Raw genomic sequence first — 17289 nt, 5'->3', positions numbered from 1 at the left:
GGCTGCCTTTTGGGTCCCCCTCGATCTCAACGACTTGCACTCTGTATCCTAACTTCTGGCTCCGGCTCCATCTGGACCCCCAAGGACACCTGCTGGGCTTTCTCCCCTGCAGCCTGGGGGAGGAGGGACTCCTGCCTCTTGAAGTTGCTTTTGCTGAGACAGGGGCTTCATCTCCGTTCATCTGGCGTGAGAGCTGATGCCGGGCCCAGCCCTCACGAATGGGCCGTCTTGCAGGGGGCGGGTGTGAATTTGTAGGTGTGCACGTGTGTTCTGGAGCATGTGTACCTAGAGCCACTGGTGGGCAGGGAGCAGGTGGAGGGATGGATCCCCCAGCAGGCTTGGGGTGGGTAGGGCTCTAGCCCTGCCCAGAGCTCACAATGATTATGTTTAAAGTCTTAGACTTGTGGCCTGTGGAGGCTGGGAAGAACCTTAGAGGTCAGAGGTCTGTCCCCTTGGGGTGCAGATTGGAAAACTGAGTCCCAGCAAGGGGAAACCTCTTGTTTAGGGTCCCGCCATGGGCCTTCAGATCAGGGACTCCTGTCCTGTGTCCTTTTTGATGTAATGATATCGGTATTATTTTATCAGTTAATCATTCTCTCCTGGATTCAGGAGAGATGCCCAGCAGGCAGAGGAGTGGTCAGTGCACATGTGACCCTCAAGGGTAGCAGATGCTACCCCCTACCCCAGGCAGCTGTACTATTCCAGGAAGGTACAGAGTAGAGGGTGCACGGGCTCTGCTGGTCATCACTTCCCACGGGGCAGAGCTCGCATTTCCGTTTTGGGGGTGTGGTTCCAGTATCCCAGCTGCTTCCTTCCTGGCAGGGTTCTCAGCCCCCACCTTAGCCTTAGTGGCGGGAGCTCCAGCTTCTGGCCACAAGCAATACTCACCTCTGGCCGCTGGAGGGCGCGCAAAGCCTCGTATTTTTGTGGCTCTGGTGGCCCGACGGGGGTCAGCGTCCCTTGTGGAGGCCTGGTTGCGTCATGGTCACTCTCCCCAGAGATCTTTGGAAACCCTTGGAACCTGAGAGGGCAGCAGGGACTGGGGAAGGAGGCCAGGACAGAGTTAGCCGAGTTCCAACCCTGCTTGGTCCACCCTCCTTGGGTGGCTCTGTGCAAGCTCCGGGCTCCCTGGGTGTCTGCCGTCGCATCAGTCAGTGCCCTTCCGCGGGCTCTCGTGTTGTGTCAAAAGACAGCCACCAGGCAGAGCTAATGAGCAGCGGGTCCCGTCGAGCTGTGTGATTCGGACCGGTTCTCTAAACTCTGGGTCTCAGTTTTCCCAGTTGTAAAACAGGGATAAGAATAGAATCTTCCACACAGGCTGGTGGGAGGTAATGAAATAATTCATGAAAAGAGTGCCTGGCGTGCCCACGTGTAACAGAATGTGGCAGCAGCTGCCAACGCTCCTCACCGGGTGCCCACCCTGTGCCAAACATTCAACACATTTAATTTGATCCCTCCAACATCCGGCGAGGTGTGGGCACGGTTATCATGCCCACTTTACAGGTGAGGAAACTAAGGTTCAGAGAGGGGACGTCACCATCACCCATCCAAGTTAATGCAGAGGTTGAGAGGCCGCAGCTTCCCACGTGCTCCTATTCATGGGCTGGAAGGAACTGGATGTGTGTTGGTTGGGCGGGGGCTGGGGGGTGTATTTTCCAACTCTTAGCTGAGCTGGGAGTCTGCCAAGTTTAAGTAGGGCTGAAGGGGAGAGGAGAACACGCTTGACAGGAAGGGGAGGGGAGCGTGCTGGTGGGGGAATCTGGTCCGTCTTCCATGGGTCCTCCTGCCACACCCCTCCAGCTCTGCAGACAGCTCCATCGCACCACCCAGCAGCTGGCTCAGAGGGAGGGCCTGTGCGGGGGCTGCTTTGCACCCCTTCCGGGGACCCTGTGGAGGGGGGATGGGAGTGGCTGGGCACTGACAAGCCAGTGGCAGGCTCTGTCCTGCCTCCCGCTGCTGACGGTATCTCAGAGGTGTGCCCCACTTCCTGCTCAACCCTCCTGTCCCATCTGGCTCCCTGGCAGACAGGACAGCCTCTGGGGTTCTGTATGGCATCGGGTGTAGCTTTAGAGAAAAACCAGTCTCCGTGGGCACCGCTCTCATGCCAGGGAAGATCCTTGGCCTGTTCTTGGGTGAGCCGAGCATCCCTGAGGGTGGTGGGAGAGAGCCTCGTGCAGTGCTGGGCCGGATCCCTTCATCTGCCTGTCTTCAGGGATGGTGGGCTGGGGACCGATGGCCTCTCAGGACTTCCTCCTTCTATACCTGGGGTGGTGGCATCTCTGGAGGAGGAAGGTCATCAGAGATCTTGGTAGAGGTGACAGAGTGCCTTGGAGTAGGCGAGAAGCTGTGTGAGAAGGCAAGACTCATTTTCAATAAGTTACGGTGTCAGAAATGTCCTCAGAGACAGTCTTATTCGCAGCACCCTCCCCATTTTACAGGTGGGAAGACTGAGGCCTTGAGAAGTAGAGAGGTGCACTCAAGGTCCTTAGTTAGCTGCCAGCAGAACCAGGGCCAGGACGCTCCCCACCATGTGCCACCTTCTTGGCAGGGCTCTGTGGATGCTGCCTCTTCGGGGAAGCCTCCCTGGACTTCTCCTGTGCAGAGTTGGTTCCTTCCATCTTAACAGCTCTCAAGGCCCTCTGTGCACACCTGGCCACTTGGGCTTGGCATTTCGTGTGGTAACTGCTGTTTAACCCTTTGTTTTCTCCATCCAGCGGGGATTTTCTTGAGGGCGGGGTCTGTGTCTGATTTACTTCTGTCTTCACAGCACCCATTACAGGCCCTGGCATGGAGTAGGTGCTTACTAGGTGTGTGTGGAATGAATGCACAGAAGAGAGGGGAAGGGAGAGAGGAAGGGAGGGAGGGGGAAGTGGGGAGTACAGCCCCCAGAGCGGGTGGGACACAAACAGAGGCAGATGGGGACAGCCGCCATGCCACTGGGGAGGGTGAGGGGCAGAGGGAGGGGCCAAGAGCTCTCACGGAGCCAGGCGTGGCCGCCGCTGTGGCCCGTGGCTCCCGAGGGCTGAGCAGCCCCGGGCCTCTGAGCCGTTTGCCATCCCCCACCCCCTGCTGCTGACCTGCCTCCTTGCTTTCCCTCCAGGAGGCATCCCCTGGGACCTGGAGAGCCCGCCTGTGTGCCTGACTGTGGGACCTGGGCCCGTCCGCACCCTGCTGAGCCTGGAGGACACCGTGTGGGCCAGCTGTGGGCCCCGGGTCACTGTCCTGGATGCCACCAGCTTGCAGACTCAGGTACCGGCCCTGCCTTGTGGCTGGTGGGTCCAGGCCCTGGGGGGGTCATCTCCGGGCACACCCTCGCAGACCTTCTTGCATTCTACCTGGCGCCGCTCTCGGCTCCCAGCCCCGTCTCAGGGATCATCAGAGTTTGCTGGGCAGCAAGAGGGGGCCAGGATCCCTGTGGGGCCCCACCCCCTGCCCCGACACGCACCCTCGGGGCTGCTGTGAGGGGAAGGCTCCCCAGCCCGCTGGGCAGTGATGCTGCTCCTCCGTTGTGTCTGCTGCTCCCTGTGCTCCCACTGGTACCCAGGACCCAGCTGTGCCGAGGGGATAGCCAGGGTGAACGCAGCCATCCTGGGCGCTGGGCTCTTTAAACAGTGTGGACGTGGAGCCTGCTGGGTCCTGCCTTGGCCCATCACAAGCACTGCTGGATCCTCAGCCCTGGGATGAGAGCCTGGTCCAGGGGCTTCTTCCCATGCCCGCGTGGCTCCCTGAACGGTATTTTGGTGAAGTTTGCCGTTATTTGATGTGTTTAGATTATCAACTTGAAATGAGCGGCCACCAGGCCCAGAGGGGAGCTGTGGGTGTGGGCTTGGGGTCAGAACAGACAGGCCCCCGCGTGCCTCCACGGCTTCTCTCGCCCGCTCTATCCTGTCTCGTACAGCCATACATCAGCTACTCAACAGCCAGGCGACTGTAAGATCCCAGGAGATTGGGGCCGGGTCCCGGATGACACTGTCCTGGTTTGGCAGATGGAGAAACTGAGGCCCAGGGAGCTGTGGGTGAGCTCTGAGACCCGGGATTGAACCTCAGGGTCTTGGCGCTAACTTTCCCATCTTTGCTGAAGTGCAGCGTTCGGAGCTGTGCACGCCTGGCTCTGCCTTCCGGTTCCCCCACTCATCTGCGGGGGCCTTGGGGGAACCTGTCTGTGAACACGAGTTTTCCCATCTATGAAAGGGGAACAAGCATCCTTTCCCTGCGGTCCTTTCGCCGCTGAGTGAGATAGTGCTTGGTCAGTGCCAGTGCCAGGAGATATTTGATTAGCGGTTCTTCTGGGTTCTGGAAAGGGAGGTGGGGTGAGAGGCAGCGCCGTGGGCAGAATCAGAGGATTTGGGTTTTGAACTATAATCAACCTTTGAGGAGAAGAGGGCTGGGGGCTAAAGGTGAGGCCTGGGCTGCCACACTTGAGGGGCTGCTTGAACAGGACCAGGACCTTTGACCTCACTGGCGGGGCTGGGCCTGGACAGAGAGGGTGGGCTCTGGGAAGGGCCGGGGAGACGCCAGCAGGAAGGACACTGCTGCCTCCCCCACTCCAGCTTCTGGATTCCTTGGTCCTCTTTCTCCCAGGCAGAGCTGGAGTAGGGGCGGGGAGCCCTGAGCAGCTGCGGCCACTGACTCCCTTCCCAGCCCCTGGTTCTTGTTTGGGGGCTTCCCTGCTGCCCCGGACCCTGCCCTGTCACTTCCCTCAAGGGCCTGTCACCTTCTCGGCCTTCTGAGAGGAGGGTGAGTAGTGGGGACTGGCTCCCCAGGGCTTTTGAGGTCCCCAACTGACCTGGGTCTCAAGACATTTGTCAGGAAAAAGGATGAGGCCCCCCTGCAGCCCCTGCCCAAGCATCCCTTCATTGTCACCACGCCAGGCCCAGTGCCCTCCCAGCTTTCTCGGCTGGCAGCCTGCACAGGCTCTGACTCAGCCAGCAGCCGAGCACTGGGGCCCAGCTTAGGGTGACGGTGAGAGGGAAGCGGGCCCAGCCCTGCCCTTGGAGGGCCTCCAGTCTGATGGGGGAGAGCCAGCCCTGCCCTTGGAGGGCCTCCAGTCTGATGGGGGAGACCCAACCCTGCCCTTGGAGGGCCTCCAGTCTGATGGGGGAGAGCCAGCCCTGTCCCTGGGGATCTCCAGTCTGATGGGGGAGACCCAACCCTGCCCTTAGGGGGCCTCCAGTCTGATGGGGAGACACAGCTCTGCCCTTGGGGACCTCTAGTCTGATTGGGGAGATCCAACCTGTCCTTGGGGTGCCTCTAGTCTGACGGGGGAGACTCAGCCCTACTTTTGGGGACCTCCATTCTGATGGGGGAGATTCAGCCCTGCCCTTGGGGGGCCTCCTGTCTGTTAGGGGAGACACAGCTCTTCCCTGGGGGCCTCTAGTCTGATGGGGGAGACGCAGCCTGCCCTCTGTTCCCCATATGGGAAAAGTGGGCCCAGAAACATGAAGAAGCCGAAAGCGGAGTGCGGACGAGGTGGGAGGGAGCAGGCTTTGTGAGCTCCCTGTTGGCCAGCAGACATTCTCAATGCTGCCAGCAGGGGAAATGGGACAGGAGAGGCAGAAGGCAGCCGAGGAAAGTGGGAGGCAGGATGTGAGCTAAGAGTTGTTTTCAAGGAAGAATCTTCTAAGGAAGGATCCAGAGGCCGTAGGACCCTGAAACCACAGGCCCGTGGGAGCAAAGTGGCTGCTGGTTGTTGGGGCAGGCGGTGTGGGCAGCAGGGCCTGAGGAGCTGGTGAAAGCTGGGCCCCCCGGCGGCCCCTCCCAGGGCTACGAAACTTTCCAGACGGGGAGGAATTGGGAGGCGTCATCAAAGACAGAGGCCCTGTCCCTGCCCCGGCCATGCCCACCTCGGGTCTGCTGGGCACCCCACTCCCTTGGAGGCGACTGATTTGCTGGCAGCCTGCTTCAGATTGGGGAGATCCTTGCCCCGCCAGGCTGTGCACCCTTGGACAAGGCACTGGGCCTTCCTGGGCCTCAGTCACTTCATCTGTAAAATGGGACGACAGCAGTACTGTGTAGAGTTACAAGAGGACTCAATGGGAGGGTTTATATAAAGGGCTGTTTCACACAGTGCCTGGCACATACTAAGTGTTGGATGAGCATCGGTTACTGTGGTCATTGTTTGCCTAACTTAAGTCCTTATTGCCGTATGTGTGGTTTGTTTGGAAAATCATGCTGCTCCTTTAGAGTTGGTAGTGTTGGTGGGTGTGGGGTGTGTGTCCGCGTTGCAGGTCTGCTGTCCCCTCGCTTCGCTGGCTGGAAGGCTTCCTTCTGCTGACAGCTGTCCTAGGAGCTTGAGACAGACGGACGAAGGGAAGGATGGGGCCCAGGCGAGGCCCTCGCCCGATTTCGACCCTCACCAGCCGCCATGCAGTCCCACCCAGGCCCTGCAGCTCAACTCCAGCCCCACTGTCCCTCGGGCCAATCGGCCACGAGGCTCCAGCCTGAGGCTGCGATGATTTAAGATTAGTTCTGGACCAGCTGTCCTTAAGAAGGGGATCAATATGACCTTTGCCCTGCTCTGCATACCTGGAAGGCGTTGGGAGGGCACTGGGTGGAAGCAGCTGGGATGCAGGAAGGGGTGATGGAGGAGGCTCTGCAGAAGGGCTGGAGGGAGCCCAGGCCCGACCCCCCTCCCCGCCCCCCGCCCCCTGTCTGCAGCCGGGGAAATTGAAAAGTTTGTGCGCGGCGCGATGCGGCGGCTCGCCTTCAGTACACACAATCCTTTGCACAGTAACGAGGCGATCGCCATGCATATATATATTTTTTTTTTGCGGTACGCGGGCCTCTCACTGTTGTGGCCTCTCCCGTTGTGGAGCACAGGCTCCGGACGCGCAGGCTCAGCGGCCATGGCTCACGGGCCTAACTGCTCCGCGGCATGTGGGATCTTCCCGGACCGGGACACAAACCCGTGTCCCCTGCATCAGCAGGCGGACTCTCAACCACTGCGCCACCAGGGAAGCCCTCGCCACGCATATTTAATAAAACCTCACTTCGCTGCTGCTTGGGAAAGAGGAAGCCTTCTCTGTGCCGGGGCTCTGGGAACTGCTCTGTCTCGCTGCTGCTAATGATCGCCGGACCCAGCCGGCAGCTCCACGCTCGGCTTGGTGGCCAGACGACCCGAGGAGCGGCCTGTAGGCTGGGCTGCTGTCCAGGCAGCTGTGGTCCTGAAGGGGTGCCGAGGGCTCCGCACACGTCCTGCAGCGGCAGCGTGCCTCAGCTCAGACGAGAGGCATTGCTTAGTGACAGCAACGTGCTGGACTCTCCCCCAGGGTTGAGAACCCCTGTGGGGACTGGAGCGCCTCGGAGCTGCCTAGGGCTCCACGCCAGGGGCCCAGGAGTGTCCTGTCAGCCGAAGTGTGGTCGCGTGGCTCTGGCCCAAGTGCACAGACATTGAGTGTTCATCCAGGGATTGTGTCAACTCTAAGGTCCTTTCCCTTGCTTCTCCCACCCTCCAGGAAGTAATAATAACCAACATGTATTGAGTGTGTAGTGCAGACCAGGCATGAGGTTAAGTGCTCTACATGTATTAGCTCGTTTAATCCTCAAACCACCCTGTGAGATGGGTACTATTATTATTTCACTTTACAGATGAGGAAATAAGAGTCCCAGAGAGGTTAAGTGACTTGCCCAAAGTCACACAGCCAGAAGGAGGCAGAGTTGGGATCTGAACTCAGGCCTCCGACTGAGTTTGAGCTGAGGCATCTTAACTGCCCTGTTGGCTGCCTGGGTGGGCAGAGGCTCGGTCTCCTTTGAGCTGCATTGTCCCCCTGCAGTTTCTGTCCTGTCCTGTGTCACTCTCGGGCAGCGTTATTGTTTAAGTGCCTGCTTTTTCCACCAACACATCTTCTGGGCCAAGGATTGCACCCTGTTCATTTCCCCATGCCCGTCTGGCTCACGTAGCTCACGTAGCAGGTATTTACTCTAAGTAGATAGTAAATAGTCGCGGTGGACAGACGGAAGGTGGTGTCCTGATTTGCAGGCCTTTTGTGCAGGGGGTTGAGCGGGGTGGGCACAAGTGAGACCTGCTCTTAGCTCTTCAGGAGCTCGGAGTCCAGTATGAGGAGCAGACCCAGGACGGTCAGTGCCAGCCAAGTGGGAGGAAAGCTGTGGGGTGCGGCGTGGGGGCAGGCCCAGGCCTGGTGGGAACCCAGGGGAGGCGCGAGGGGTTCCAGACACGGGGAGGAGGGACAGGACAGGGGAGGTTTTCGGAGGTCAGGATCCCTGAGCTGGGCGGGGCAGGTGAGTCAGCTGTGATGCTGCAGGGGGAGGGGAGGCGGGGAAGATGCCCTGAGCAGAGAGAGCACCGAGGGCCAGGCCCGAGCAGAGCCAGCCCCGTGCTGTGTGGGATGGGGGTGGGCGGCTCCCCGGGAGGAGTCTCTGAGCTGCCGTCTCCATTAGGCCCGCTTGGCCTCTGCCGGCAGCCCCTGACCTTGCCGAGCCCGTCCTGCGGAGCCGGTGCCGCGGTCTGTCTCTGGGCTTGATGCTTGCCCACCAACGGCTTATTCAGCTCCTTGATCCCAGCAGAGGCAGCAGCGAGGCCTGTTCGATAATAATGGAGCTCACCAGGGCCTGTGTCAACACCGCATCCTCCACGTTCATTATCTGGATCGCCACCTTCAAAGTCTAATCCAGTTGTCGGGAGTTCATTTTAACTGATCGCTGGGGGGGAAGTCGGCTGTGGGATGACTGTTGCATCTTAATTAAAAAAAAATGAATTAGCGACAGGCCACCAGGAGGCCTTCCCCTTGGGGGGTGCACTCTGCCGAGTCGGCCTGGCCAGGGCGCCGGGGCGAGGCTGCTCCCCAGCACAGCGTGTGCTGGGATCTCCGTCACCCCGGCTGAGGGGCGGGGGGCGGTAGCGACAGGGAGGGGTGCTGGAGAAGGGGCTGGGCTGCGAGCGTGCTACATGTGATCGGATCCTCGCGTCGCCGCAGGGGCCAGCTGGGCCCGTTGTGCAGATGGGGATGCCAACTAGAAAGCAGCCCCTTGACTCGTGGTCTGTGACCTCTGCTCCCCAGCCACACTGGCCCCTCTGTTGGCCTCTGAACATGCCGGGCTTCTTCCCACCACTAGACCTTTGCCTCTGCTGTCCCCCTGCCTGGGGCAGGGCCACTGTGCCCACAGCTTGTCCCTCGGGCAGCTGCTTCTCATCCCCCGGTCTCGGCTCAGCTGCCGCGGCCTCAGTGGGGCCTGCCCTGGCGGCTCCATCAGAGTCACCTCCACCCCCAGTCAGGGTCTTGACACGTCAGTGGCTTTACTGTCATCAGAGCGTTGGTCACTGTCTGAAATTGCCTCCGGGACCGTTGTTGTCCCTCTGCACCCACCCGGCCATAAACAGATGAAAACGGGACCTGGCCTGTTTTGTTCACCAGCGCATCCCAGGGCCGGGCGCTGCACCAGCTTCTCAGCCGGTGCCGGTGGGAGTGTGCAGGGACCCCCTCCTCTGTTGGGTGGGTTGAGAGGGGGGCTGGCTGCTGCCTTACATGTTTGAAAATCTGGGCGGGAGGAGGTTTGGGGCGCTGGTTTCAGATGGAGAAGTGCCTTGGAGGAAGCAGGCCAGGAGGCTACACCAGAAAAGAGGTGGGAAGGGATCTGCGGAAAGGGCTGGTCAGAGGGTCTTGAGGCTGGGAGGGGTGGGTCCTACTCGATAGCAGCCACCACCGCTGGGCAGAGGGACTCGGCAGGTGGGACTCTGCCGATGCGGGTAGGACAGCTGTGTCGCACGAGGGCCCAGGTCCCACCTCTGACTTGCCCCTGCGCCGGCCTTGAGGCGTTTCCAAGGCAACCCCCTTTCTTCCCAGAACCTCCTGGGTGTGATTGCAGAAGTACAGGCCTGGGGCCAAGGCCCCCCCAGCCCTGCCTGGAAAGTGCAGGAACACAGGGCAAGAGACGTCCAGTTTGGGCCGTGGGCCTGGCTCCCACTCCACAGGGCTGTTGTGAGGGTTAATCGGGGCAGCTGTTTCTCATTGAGCCCCGGCGCCCCACCGTGGAGAAGCCTGTCTGGCCCCTCATCCATGTGCACTGGGTCACAGCACCGGCACTGGGCCCTTCTCCTCCACAGCACTTGCCACGATTATCAGATTTGCCAGATCGAGGCCCTGTAGGGCAGGACCGTGCCTGGTGGGCTCCCACCACATTCCTGGTGCCAAGACCAGGCTGATGTATAGTGGGTGCTCAGTGAAAGGTTGTGGAGAGAGAAGAAGTTTCCATCAGGGAAGTGGGCTCTGTCTGTGGTGGATCTAAGTGTGTAAGGAGCACGTGGCCAGGGTGGGCAGAAGAGCTGACCAGCTCCAGAACTCGGTGCTGAGCACGGGTGCTTCCCCAAGTGCGTGTTGTCAATAGTCCCGCCTTGTAGGGGTTCCAGCATCATCTGCCCCGACTGCTCTGCCCCCTGCCACCACCCCGGTGCCTGGGTGCTGTCTTCTGATACCAGAACTCATGCTTTTTGTCATTAAGCATGCCAGAGAAGAAACTTCTCTGGTTTCCTGGACACCAACAGACCCCAGATTTCCCCCTGCCCGTCCCAAGCACACCCGCCCTCCCCAGCCTTAATTTTCACGTTTAGTGCCCAAACTTAGTTTGCATGTGTTAGCTGTTGTAAATCTATCATAACAGTGTGACGCGGCATGAATAATGCATCACTGGGCTGTATTAGTTTTCTGTCTCCTATCTTATTTATGACACGAAACAGGTGGGAATTTGCAAAAGCGAAATCCAGGCGCAGGGATTCTTGGGTAATGGTATGCAAATTAGTGTGAGCGTGGGAAGATGTACCAAGTCCTCGGGCGTCCAGGGAGCCTCCAAGGCCCAGAGCCCTGGTGTTCAGGTCACCCAAGCTTGCGGATCAGGAGTCATGACACTCCATGGAGTCAGCTCAGTTCAGCAGTTTTCTCTGAATTTTTTTCAGTGTGTGTGTCATTTTTATTGTTGTCATCCTGTTTTTCTCTCTTTAATTAGAAGGTGGCAGGTGAAACTCGAGAACTCGACTTTCTAAAGGTTGTGGAGACTTCCCAGGAGGAAAGTAACAAGTTCCAAAGGAGTGCAAGTGTTTTCTAGTAGCCTGAAGAATTGAGGTTAGATGTTCAGAAGGTCTTCCTTTCAGGAAGCTTATGAAGGATAGAATGTGGGGGGTGGATTTGGGGATCCCGTGGGGCTCCTTTCCCCGGGGGGGCACTGATGGGTCAGAAGTGGTCCAGGGCCATGGCTGCTGCCTCTGCTCTGGGGTCTGGGGGTTGTGGGGACATATCTCAAGGGATGTCCTGTGGGACTTGGGTGGCTAAGGGGCTGGGCTCCAGGCTTCCTGTCTCCTCACCAAGAAGAGCTCAGGGCTTTCTTGTCTCTGATGTTTGGTTTCCCCCCGTCCTGGAAGATTTAGGTTGATGAAAGGATTTCACGGTTAAAGAAAAAATTGTTTGAAGCTGTTGGCTCAGGGAACAGGTTCTGTGAAACCATGGAGGAGAAAAGGGAGACGGTAGAGGGAAGGCAGATGGGAGGGGACGTTGGAGAGAGAACAGACTGGGACTGGAGATGGGGCAGGGGCAGACGATGGCGCTGGGGGTGAGGTGTTGGGGAGTGGGCAGTCCTCTGTCTTCTGAGCCTCTGTCCCCCAGCATCTCTGGCTGTCAGTCTGTCCTCCCCTCCACCATGGTTACTCTCCCCTCTGAGCCCTGCTGCAGGATTAGGGATGGGGACACCATAGGAGCAGTTGTCCAATCCCCTGGGGTTTGGCAAAAACACAGAGAGCCACGGACGGACCCACGGAATGTCAGGCCTTGGGCTGGGCCTTAATACAGTGGAGGCTGGGAGGGGTCACACCGGGAGGGGTCTAGGCCAATGCCCAGTGCTTAGGGTGCACGCGGTGGTTATGTCATGGACTTCGCAAGCCTGGCCGCTGGGCTGGGGGAGGGTCTGCCTGGTGGGAACCTTGAGACGCATTGCCGGCTGCCCCTGCTGTGGTCTGAGCAGACTCAGCTGATGGTCAGTGTGGGCTCGGGAGCCAGGTTGGTTGGTGTCAACCCCCAGCTCCACCACCTATTGCCTCAGTTTACCCACCTATAAAATGGGGATAATTACAGAACCTACCTCAGGAGTAAGCGGCGTGATATACGTAAAACTCCCAGGGTTCTCTACCTGTTGAGGAGTCAGCAGGGCGGGCAGGTGTCAGCCGCTGTTTTATGGTGACTACAGGACCTGCTCAGGATCACAGGGACCACCCCCCCAGTAGGTGGTGGAGCCCAGATCTCAGGGTGCTTGTGACTCCAGTGCCTGTGCTCACGAGCACATGTGCACGTGAGTGCACATGGGTGCGTGCACACGAGAGAGAGGGAAATAGGTCAAGTATATTAATGTCATATAGGTCCTTGTCTGTGATTTGAGAGTGCTGACGGCACCCTGTTGGGACCTGAGGGCCTGGGTCAAGACTGGAATCAATCCCCCCTCTCCGTTATCCCCTGGCCCCATCCCCAGCTCCCACCCGCTCTGGACAGTCACCCTGATCTCTCACATGGCTGCCACAGCTCCCCAGCGCCTTGGGTGTGGCTCTGCGCCTGGTCCGAGAGGTGGCCCTCTGCAGAGCCTTTCCCTCGTGCCCTGAGCGGGATGGCAGGGAAGACGCCTAGGCCAAGCCTGCTCACCTCTGCTGCTGAGCCCAAGGGGAATCTGGAGTCCAGGCCGTCACGAGGCAGGAGGCCCCCCTCTGGTGAAGCAGGTGCCACAGGTGCTGAGCAGATTCCGTGTGAAGGGGTGGGGGCCCTGGAGGGCTGGGTGGGTGCCTGGAATTGCACCACGCAGGTCACTCGGGCAGGGCTGGCAGGTGTAACGCCATCTGCCCCTTGGAGCTGGAAAGCAATGCTGAGCCACCACGGGGGTTCTTTCCAGAACAAAGCTTCCTCACACCTGACCCTGCTTCAGCCTGACCACCCAGGCCGCCTCTTCCCTGACTCTTCCAGCCCCCAGCTCAGGGGTTGCACTGGCTGGGGCTCCAGTCCCTGTGCAGGGCCCTGGGCTCCAGCAGCGGCCCCCACCCCCATGGACCTGCCGCTCTGGTGTGGGTGTGGTGAGGGGGTCACGGGGCTGACAGAGACCCCCCCTCATGAGTTAATGCTTATCGAGACTCACCCAGAGGCTGGTCCAAGCTCTTTGTGAGTAGCGACCCGTATAACCTTCACAACAGTTTTATGCCAGTGGTCACCTCATTACCCCCCCTTTTAAAGTTGAGGAAACCGAGGCAGGAAGTGGTGGAACTGGGACCCAGACCCTGATGGTCTGGTCCTGAGCCCATGGCCTCAATACCTCTCGAAAGCTGGAGGCAGGTGACAAGATGACCTCAGGTCACAGTGATGTCACGCCGAAGGTGAACCAGGCAGCCGAGCTCGGCCCCACTACTTCCAGGACAGGCCACTCCCCTTCTGAGTCTCGGTTTCCTCATCTGACCAGAGGCTCCGCGGTCCCACCAAATCTCGGGGCCGGTGGGGGCTCCCAGAGTTGAGCTGAGCTGCGGTGAGCGCAGCCCAGATGCACACAGGTGCCGAGCTACACGTCCCCGGCTCTCCTGCTTCGTCTTCACCAGGGTCCCTGTGGTGCTGGAAAGGGACAGGCACCAGGCAGACCCCGGTGCAGCCCGGCACCTGCTAGTCCAGAGCAAGGCTGGAGCAGACCCACAGCCAGGGTGCTCAGTGGCCCCAGGTGGCCGGCAGTCCGGCTCCCTCCTCAGGTGTCTGCACTGCATGTGCTGGCTTGTATAATTGAAGAAAACAGAAGGAAATTAAACAGGACTAATGAGGAGAATATCTATAGCCCACACTTTGAGATGTTTTTCAGCCAGATGCACAGGTAGATGTCAGTTTGGTGTAGTTTTTTTTGCTTGGTTGGTTGGTTTTCTTTTCCACTGTAGTTTATTACGGGATATTGAAGTTTTGTTTTTAAAGACAGAACGTTGGTGTGGTCACAGCAGGACAGCCATCCCAGCAGTGGCGCTTTCTGTGGGCCTTGCTCTGGGTGTGGTGGGCGGCAAGGAGGGTCTGTGCCCACCTCCTTAAGTGCCTAGTGATAAAGAAGCTTCAGTGCAGGAATTACTAACTTGGCGGCGGGGGGCAAGAGTGGTTTACAGACTCCTTTGAGATGTTGGCGAAAACTATTGATCATCTTTCTAGAAAAATGCACCAAACACCAAATTGTGCACAATCAATTCCAAAATGGGTTGTTGAAGACAAGTTTGGGACCGGCTATCACTCTTAGGGCAGAGACGTCGTCCTTCCCTCTGTCCCTTCTAGGTTCCCGGGGTGGCCCTGAGCCAGAAGAGCCCAGCACCCAATGAAGTCTCTTGCTAGACAAGAATGGCCTCGCCCCCACTTTACAGATGAGTCAACTGAGACCCAGAGGTGTTAACTGACTTGCTGGTAAGAGGTAGAGGTGGATGCCACATCTTAAGCCTCCCCACTGGCACACCATCCCCTTGGCCTTGACCAGGTCCGATTCTGAAGGCAGAGTGTTAAGCTCTGGACGGGGCCCCACAAAGGTGTCTGTCCATGGCTGAGAGGTCACATGTAGGCTTTGGAGTCCCCTTAGGGTGACCAACTGTCCCGTTTCGTCCAGACAGGGAGTTGGACTTCCAGTGCGACAACTGGGGTCTCTCTGGGCAAACTGGGACGAGTGGGTCACTCTAAGCTGGAATCCTGGCTTTCCCCCCATTTTCCAAGCACAGTGACTTTGTGAACGGCACTCAGCCTCTCAATTTGTTTTCTCAGCTGTAAAATGTTGGTAAGAATAAGATAGATAAGGGAAGGGATTGTGTCCTAATGGTCTTTAAAAGACTGCCTCTGCCTGCCCAGTGCGGCGGCTGGGAGCATGACCTCTGGGTCTCAATCCTCAGCCTGTCCCCTGGCTGGCAGTGACCCCACGCCGCTTTCTCCAAGCGTCGGCATCCTGCCTGTTAGGTGAGGATGGAAGGGTGGTGTCCTCATCCCAGGTTGCAGGGATTCTAAGCGGAGCCAGAGCTGGCAAGGTGCTGGCGAGCGCTCCGTGGATGGTCTCTGGGCCCGTGACCGGGCCTCCCAGGCCAGCTCGTTGTGGTGACCGAGCAGCGAGTAGGAGGCAAGAGCCCCTTCACGCCCACACCCTGCTGGGGAGCTTGGCATGAAGGTGTCGGGGGCAAGCCTGGAGCTTGGAGTCCACAGGTCGGGCCCACACCCCAACTCTGCCCCTGTCTGGTGGGTCACCTGGGCTCATCGTGTCCCCTTCTGAGCTCTTTCCCTCTTCTTTCGTGAAGGCCTCTGGGAAGATGAAATACCAGACGTGGCGTGGCCTGGCACACAGTAGGTGCCCAGCGAGCAGTAGCCTCCTGCCGTTTCCTTGGCAGCCCCTGGCCCCCGAAGGCCCCAGCATCCCTTCCCGGCTCCGTGGCGTTATCGCAGCTCTAATGACTTTGAGTGCTGAGCTGCTCACGCCAGGAATTTATGGAAACCAGGCCCAGAAGCATCACCTGGAGGCACATAAATATTGTAGGACTGAGGCTGGGCTGTGTCAGCACTACTTGGGGTGGGATTACTCACCTGAGACCCTCTGAGCAAATGTCTGCCGCAGGGCTGCCGTGAGGCTGCTGGGAGAGGGCGAAGGGGCCGGGGCTCCGTGGGTGGCTGCAGGACGCTAGCTTGTCCCTGCTCCCCTGACCCGCTCCTGCCCACAGCCGCGTGCGTGGGGCGCTCACGGTGTGCTGGCCCCGTCCCATGAACCGCCCAGCTCCCCGTAAGGCAGGTTCTCCTTGTATCTCTGTTGGCAGATGAGAGAGGAGACCCAGTGACCCTGCCAGAGATGAGCTGGGAGCCGGGAGTCAGGCCCGGGCCCTCCCCTCCAGTGACCAACCTTTTTTTTTTTTTTTTTTTTTTGTGGTATGAGGGCCTCTCACTGTTGTGGCCTCTCCTGTTGCAGAGCACAGGCTCCGGACACGCAGGCTCAGTGGCCATGGCTCACGGGCCCAGCCGCTTCGCGGCATGTGGGATCTTCCCAGACCGGGGCACGAACCCGCGTCCCCTGCATCGACAGGCGGACTCTCAACCACTGCACCACCAGGGAAGCCCCAACCTTTTTTTTTGAAAAATAACTTTACTCCCCTGACTCCCAACTTTTTAATTTAAAATATTTCAAACTACAGGAGGTTGAAAGAATAGTACAATGAATGCACAAATTGTCTTCACCTAGTAAACCAACTGTTAACATTTTACCATAATTTTCTTCCCATATTATACACACACCTTTTGGGGCTAACTCACTTAAAAGCTAGTTGCAGACATCATTGCCCTTCATACATAAATACTTCAGCTGGGCTCCCTTATATAACCTCAGTAGCATTATCGTGCCCATCAATCTACCGACCATAGGCCCGTTTTCCCAGTTGTCTTCAAAATATAGCTACTGCCCATTGCCACCTCTGGCATCCAGCTGGGAACACATGTTGCATTTGGTTGTCATGTTTCTTTGGTCTCCTTTTAATCTAGAATAATTCTTCTCCTTTTTTTTTTTTTTTTTTTGGTCTCCATGATAGTGACTTTTTTGAGAGATCCAAGCCAGTGTCTTTTCATAGGTCCCACCAGCTGGAATTGCCCCATTGTTTCCTCCTGATGAGACTGGAGTATTTGGCCAGATTCGGTGTAGGAAGCCATGCCTTCCTATCGAATCCCTGAGGAGGCGGGAAATGCAGGCTGGTCCCATCCTTCATCACTTGGTTAAGGTGGGGGTCTGCCAGGTCTCCCCATCGTAAAGGCACCAGTTTCCCTTTGTAATTACTGTGGAGGATTCTTGGAAAATGGGAGAATATCCTGTTCCTCAGTGAATTTTCACTACAAACTTTATTTAAAGAGGAGTTTCCTCCCCTCCCACTTAACCCTCCTCCTTTATTACTACTTCAAATTCAAAGAGTATTTTTAAAATCCAGTGTGCTATCATCCAGGACCATTGTTATTACTTTTGATGCTCACATTGTCTCCGATTTGCACACTTTGTGCTGGGTCCTGGGTCCTGTGGACACTTCCTCATCATTCTTGAGCACTTCCTTGCTTGTCTGCCTCTAGAGAAGCTCTAGGCTCATCTGGTACTTCCCCTGCTCTAATCAGCCATTTCTCCAGGGTTCCCTTTCGTGGGGAATGGTGTTTAGAAATCAGGAAGTGGTGTGCTCCCTGCTGCCGGGGTGTCATTGCTTCCAGACGCTTTCAGTGGACAGAGCCAGGAGAGAAATCTCCAGTTCATACTGCTACCTCTAATTCAAGTCCAAGGTCCTAGAGCTCTACCCTCACTTCT

At 58.0% G+C, this 17289-nt stretch overlaps 1 protein-coding gene across 6 annotated transcripts in view; it reads left to right on the top strand.

Annotated features, from left to right (window-relative positions):
• Window positions 1–17289, top strand: part of ARHGEF10L (Rho guanine nucleotide exchange factor 10 like) — a gene marked incomplete at its 5' end in the record, with an annotated part of 146836 nt that overhangs the window by 113819 nt on the left and 15728 nt on the right. For all 6 annotated transcript variants that reach the window (XM_082675294.1, XM_082675292.1, XM_082675293.1 and 3 more), the window contains one exon: window positions 3101–3249. In XM_082675294.1, coding sequence (XP_082531420.1) covers window positions 3101–3249 — 149 coding nt within the window. The remainder of the gene's footprint in view (window positions 1–3100; window positions 3250–17289) is intronic.

The sequence above is a fragment of the Grampus griseus genome (genome assembly GCF_964374135.1).
Source record: "Grampus griseus genome assembly, chromosome: 1".
In the NCBI taxonomy this organism is placed as follows: Eukaryota; Metazoa; Chordata; class Mammalia; order Artiodactyla; family Delphinidae; genus Grampus; species Grampus griseus.
This window is presented reverse-complemented; position numbering and strand designations above follow the sequence as displayed.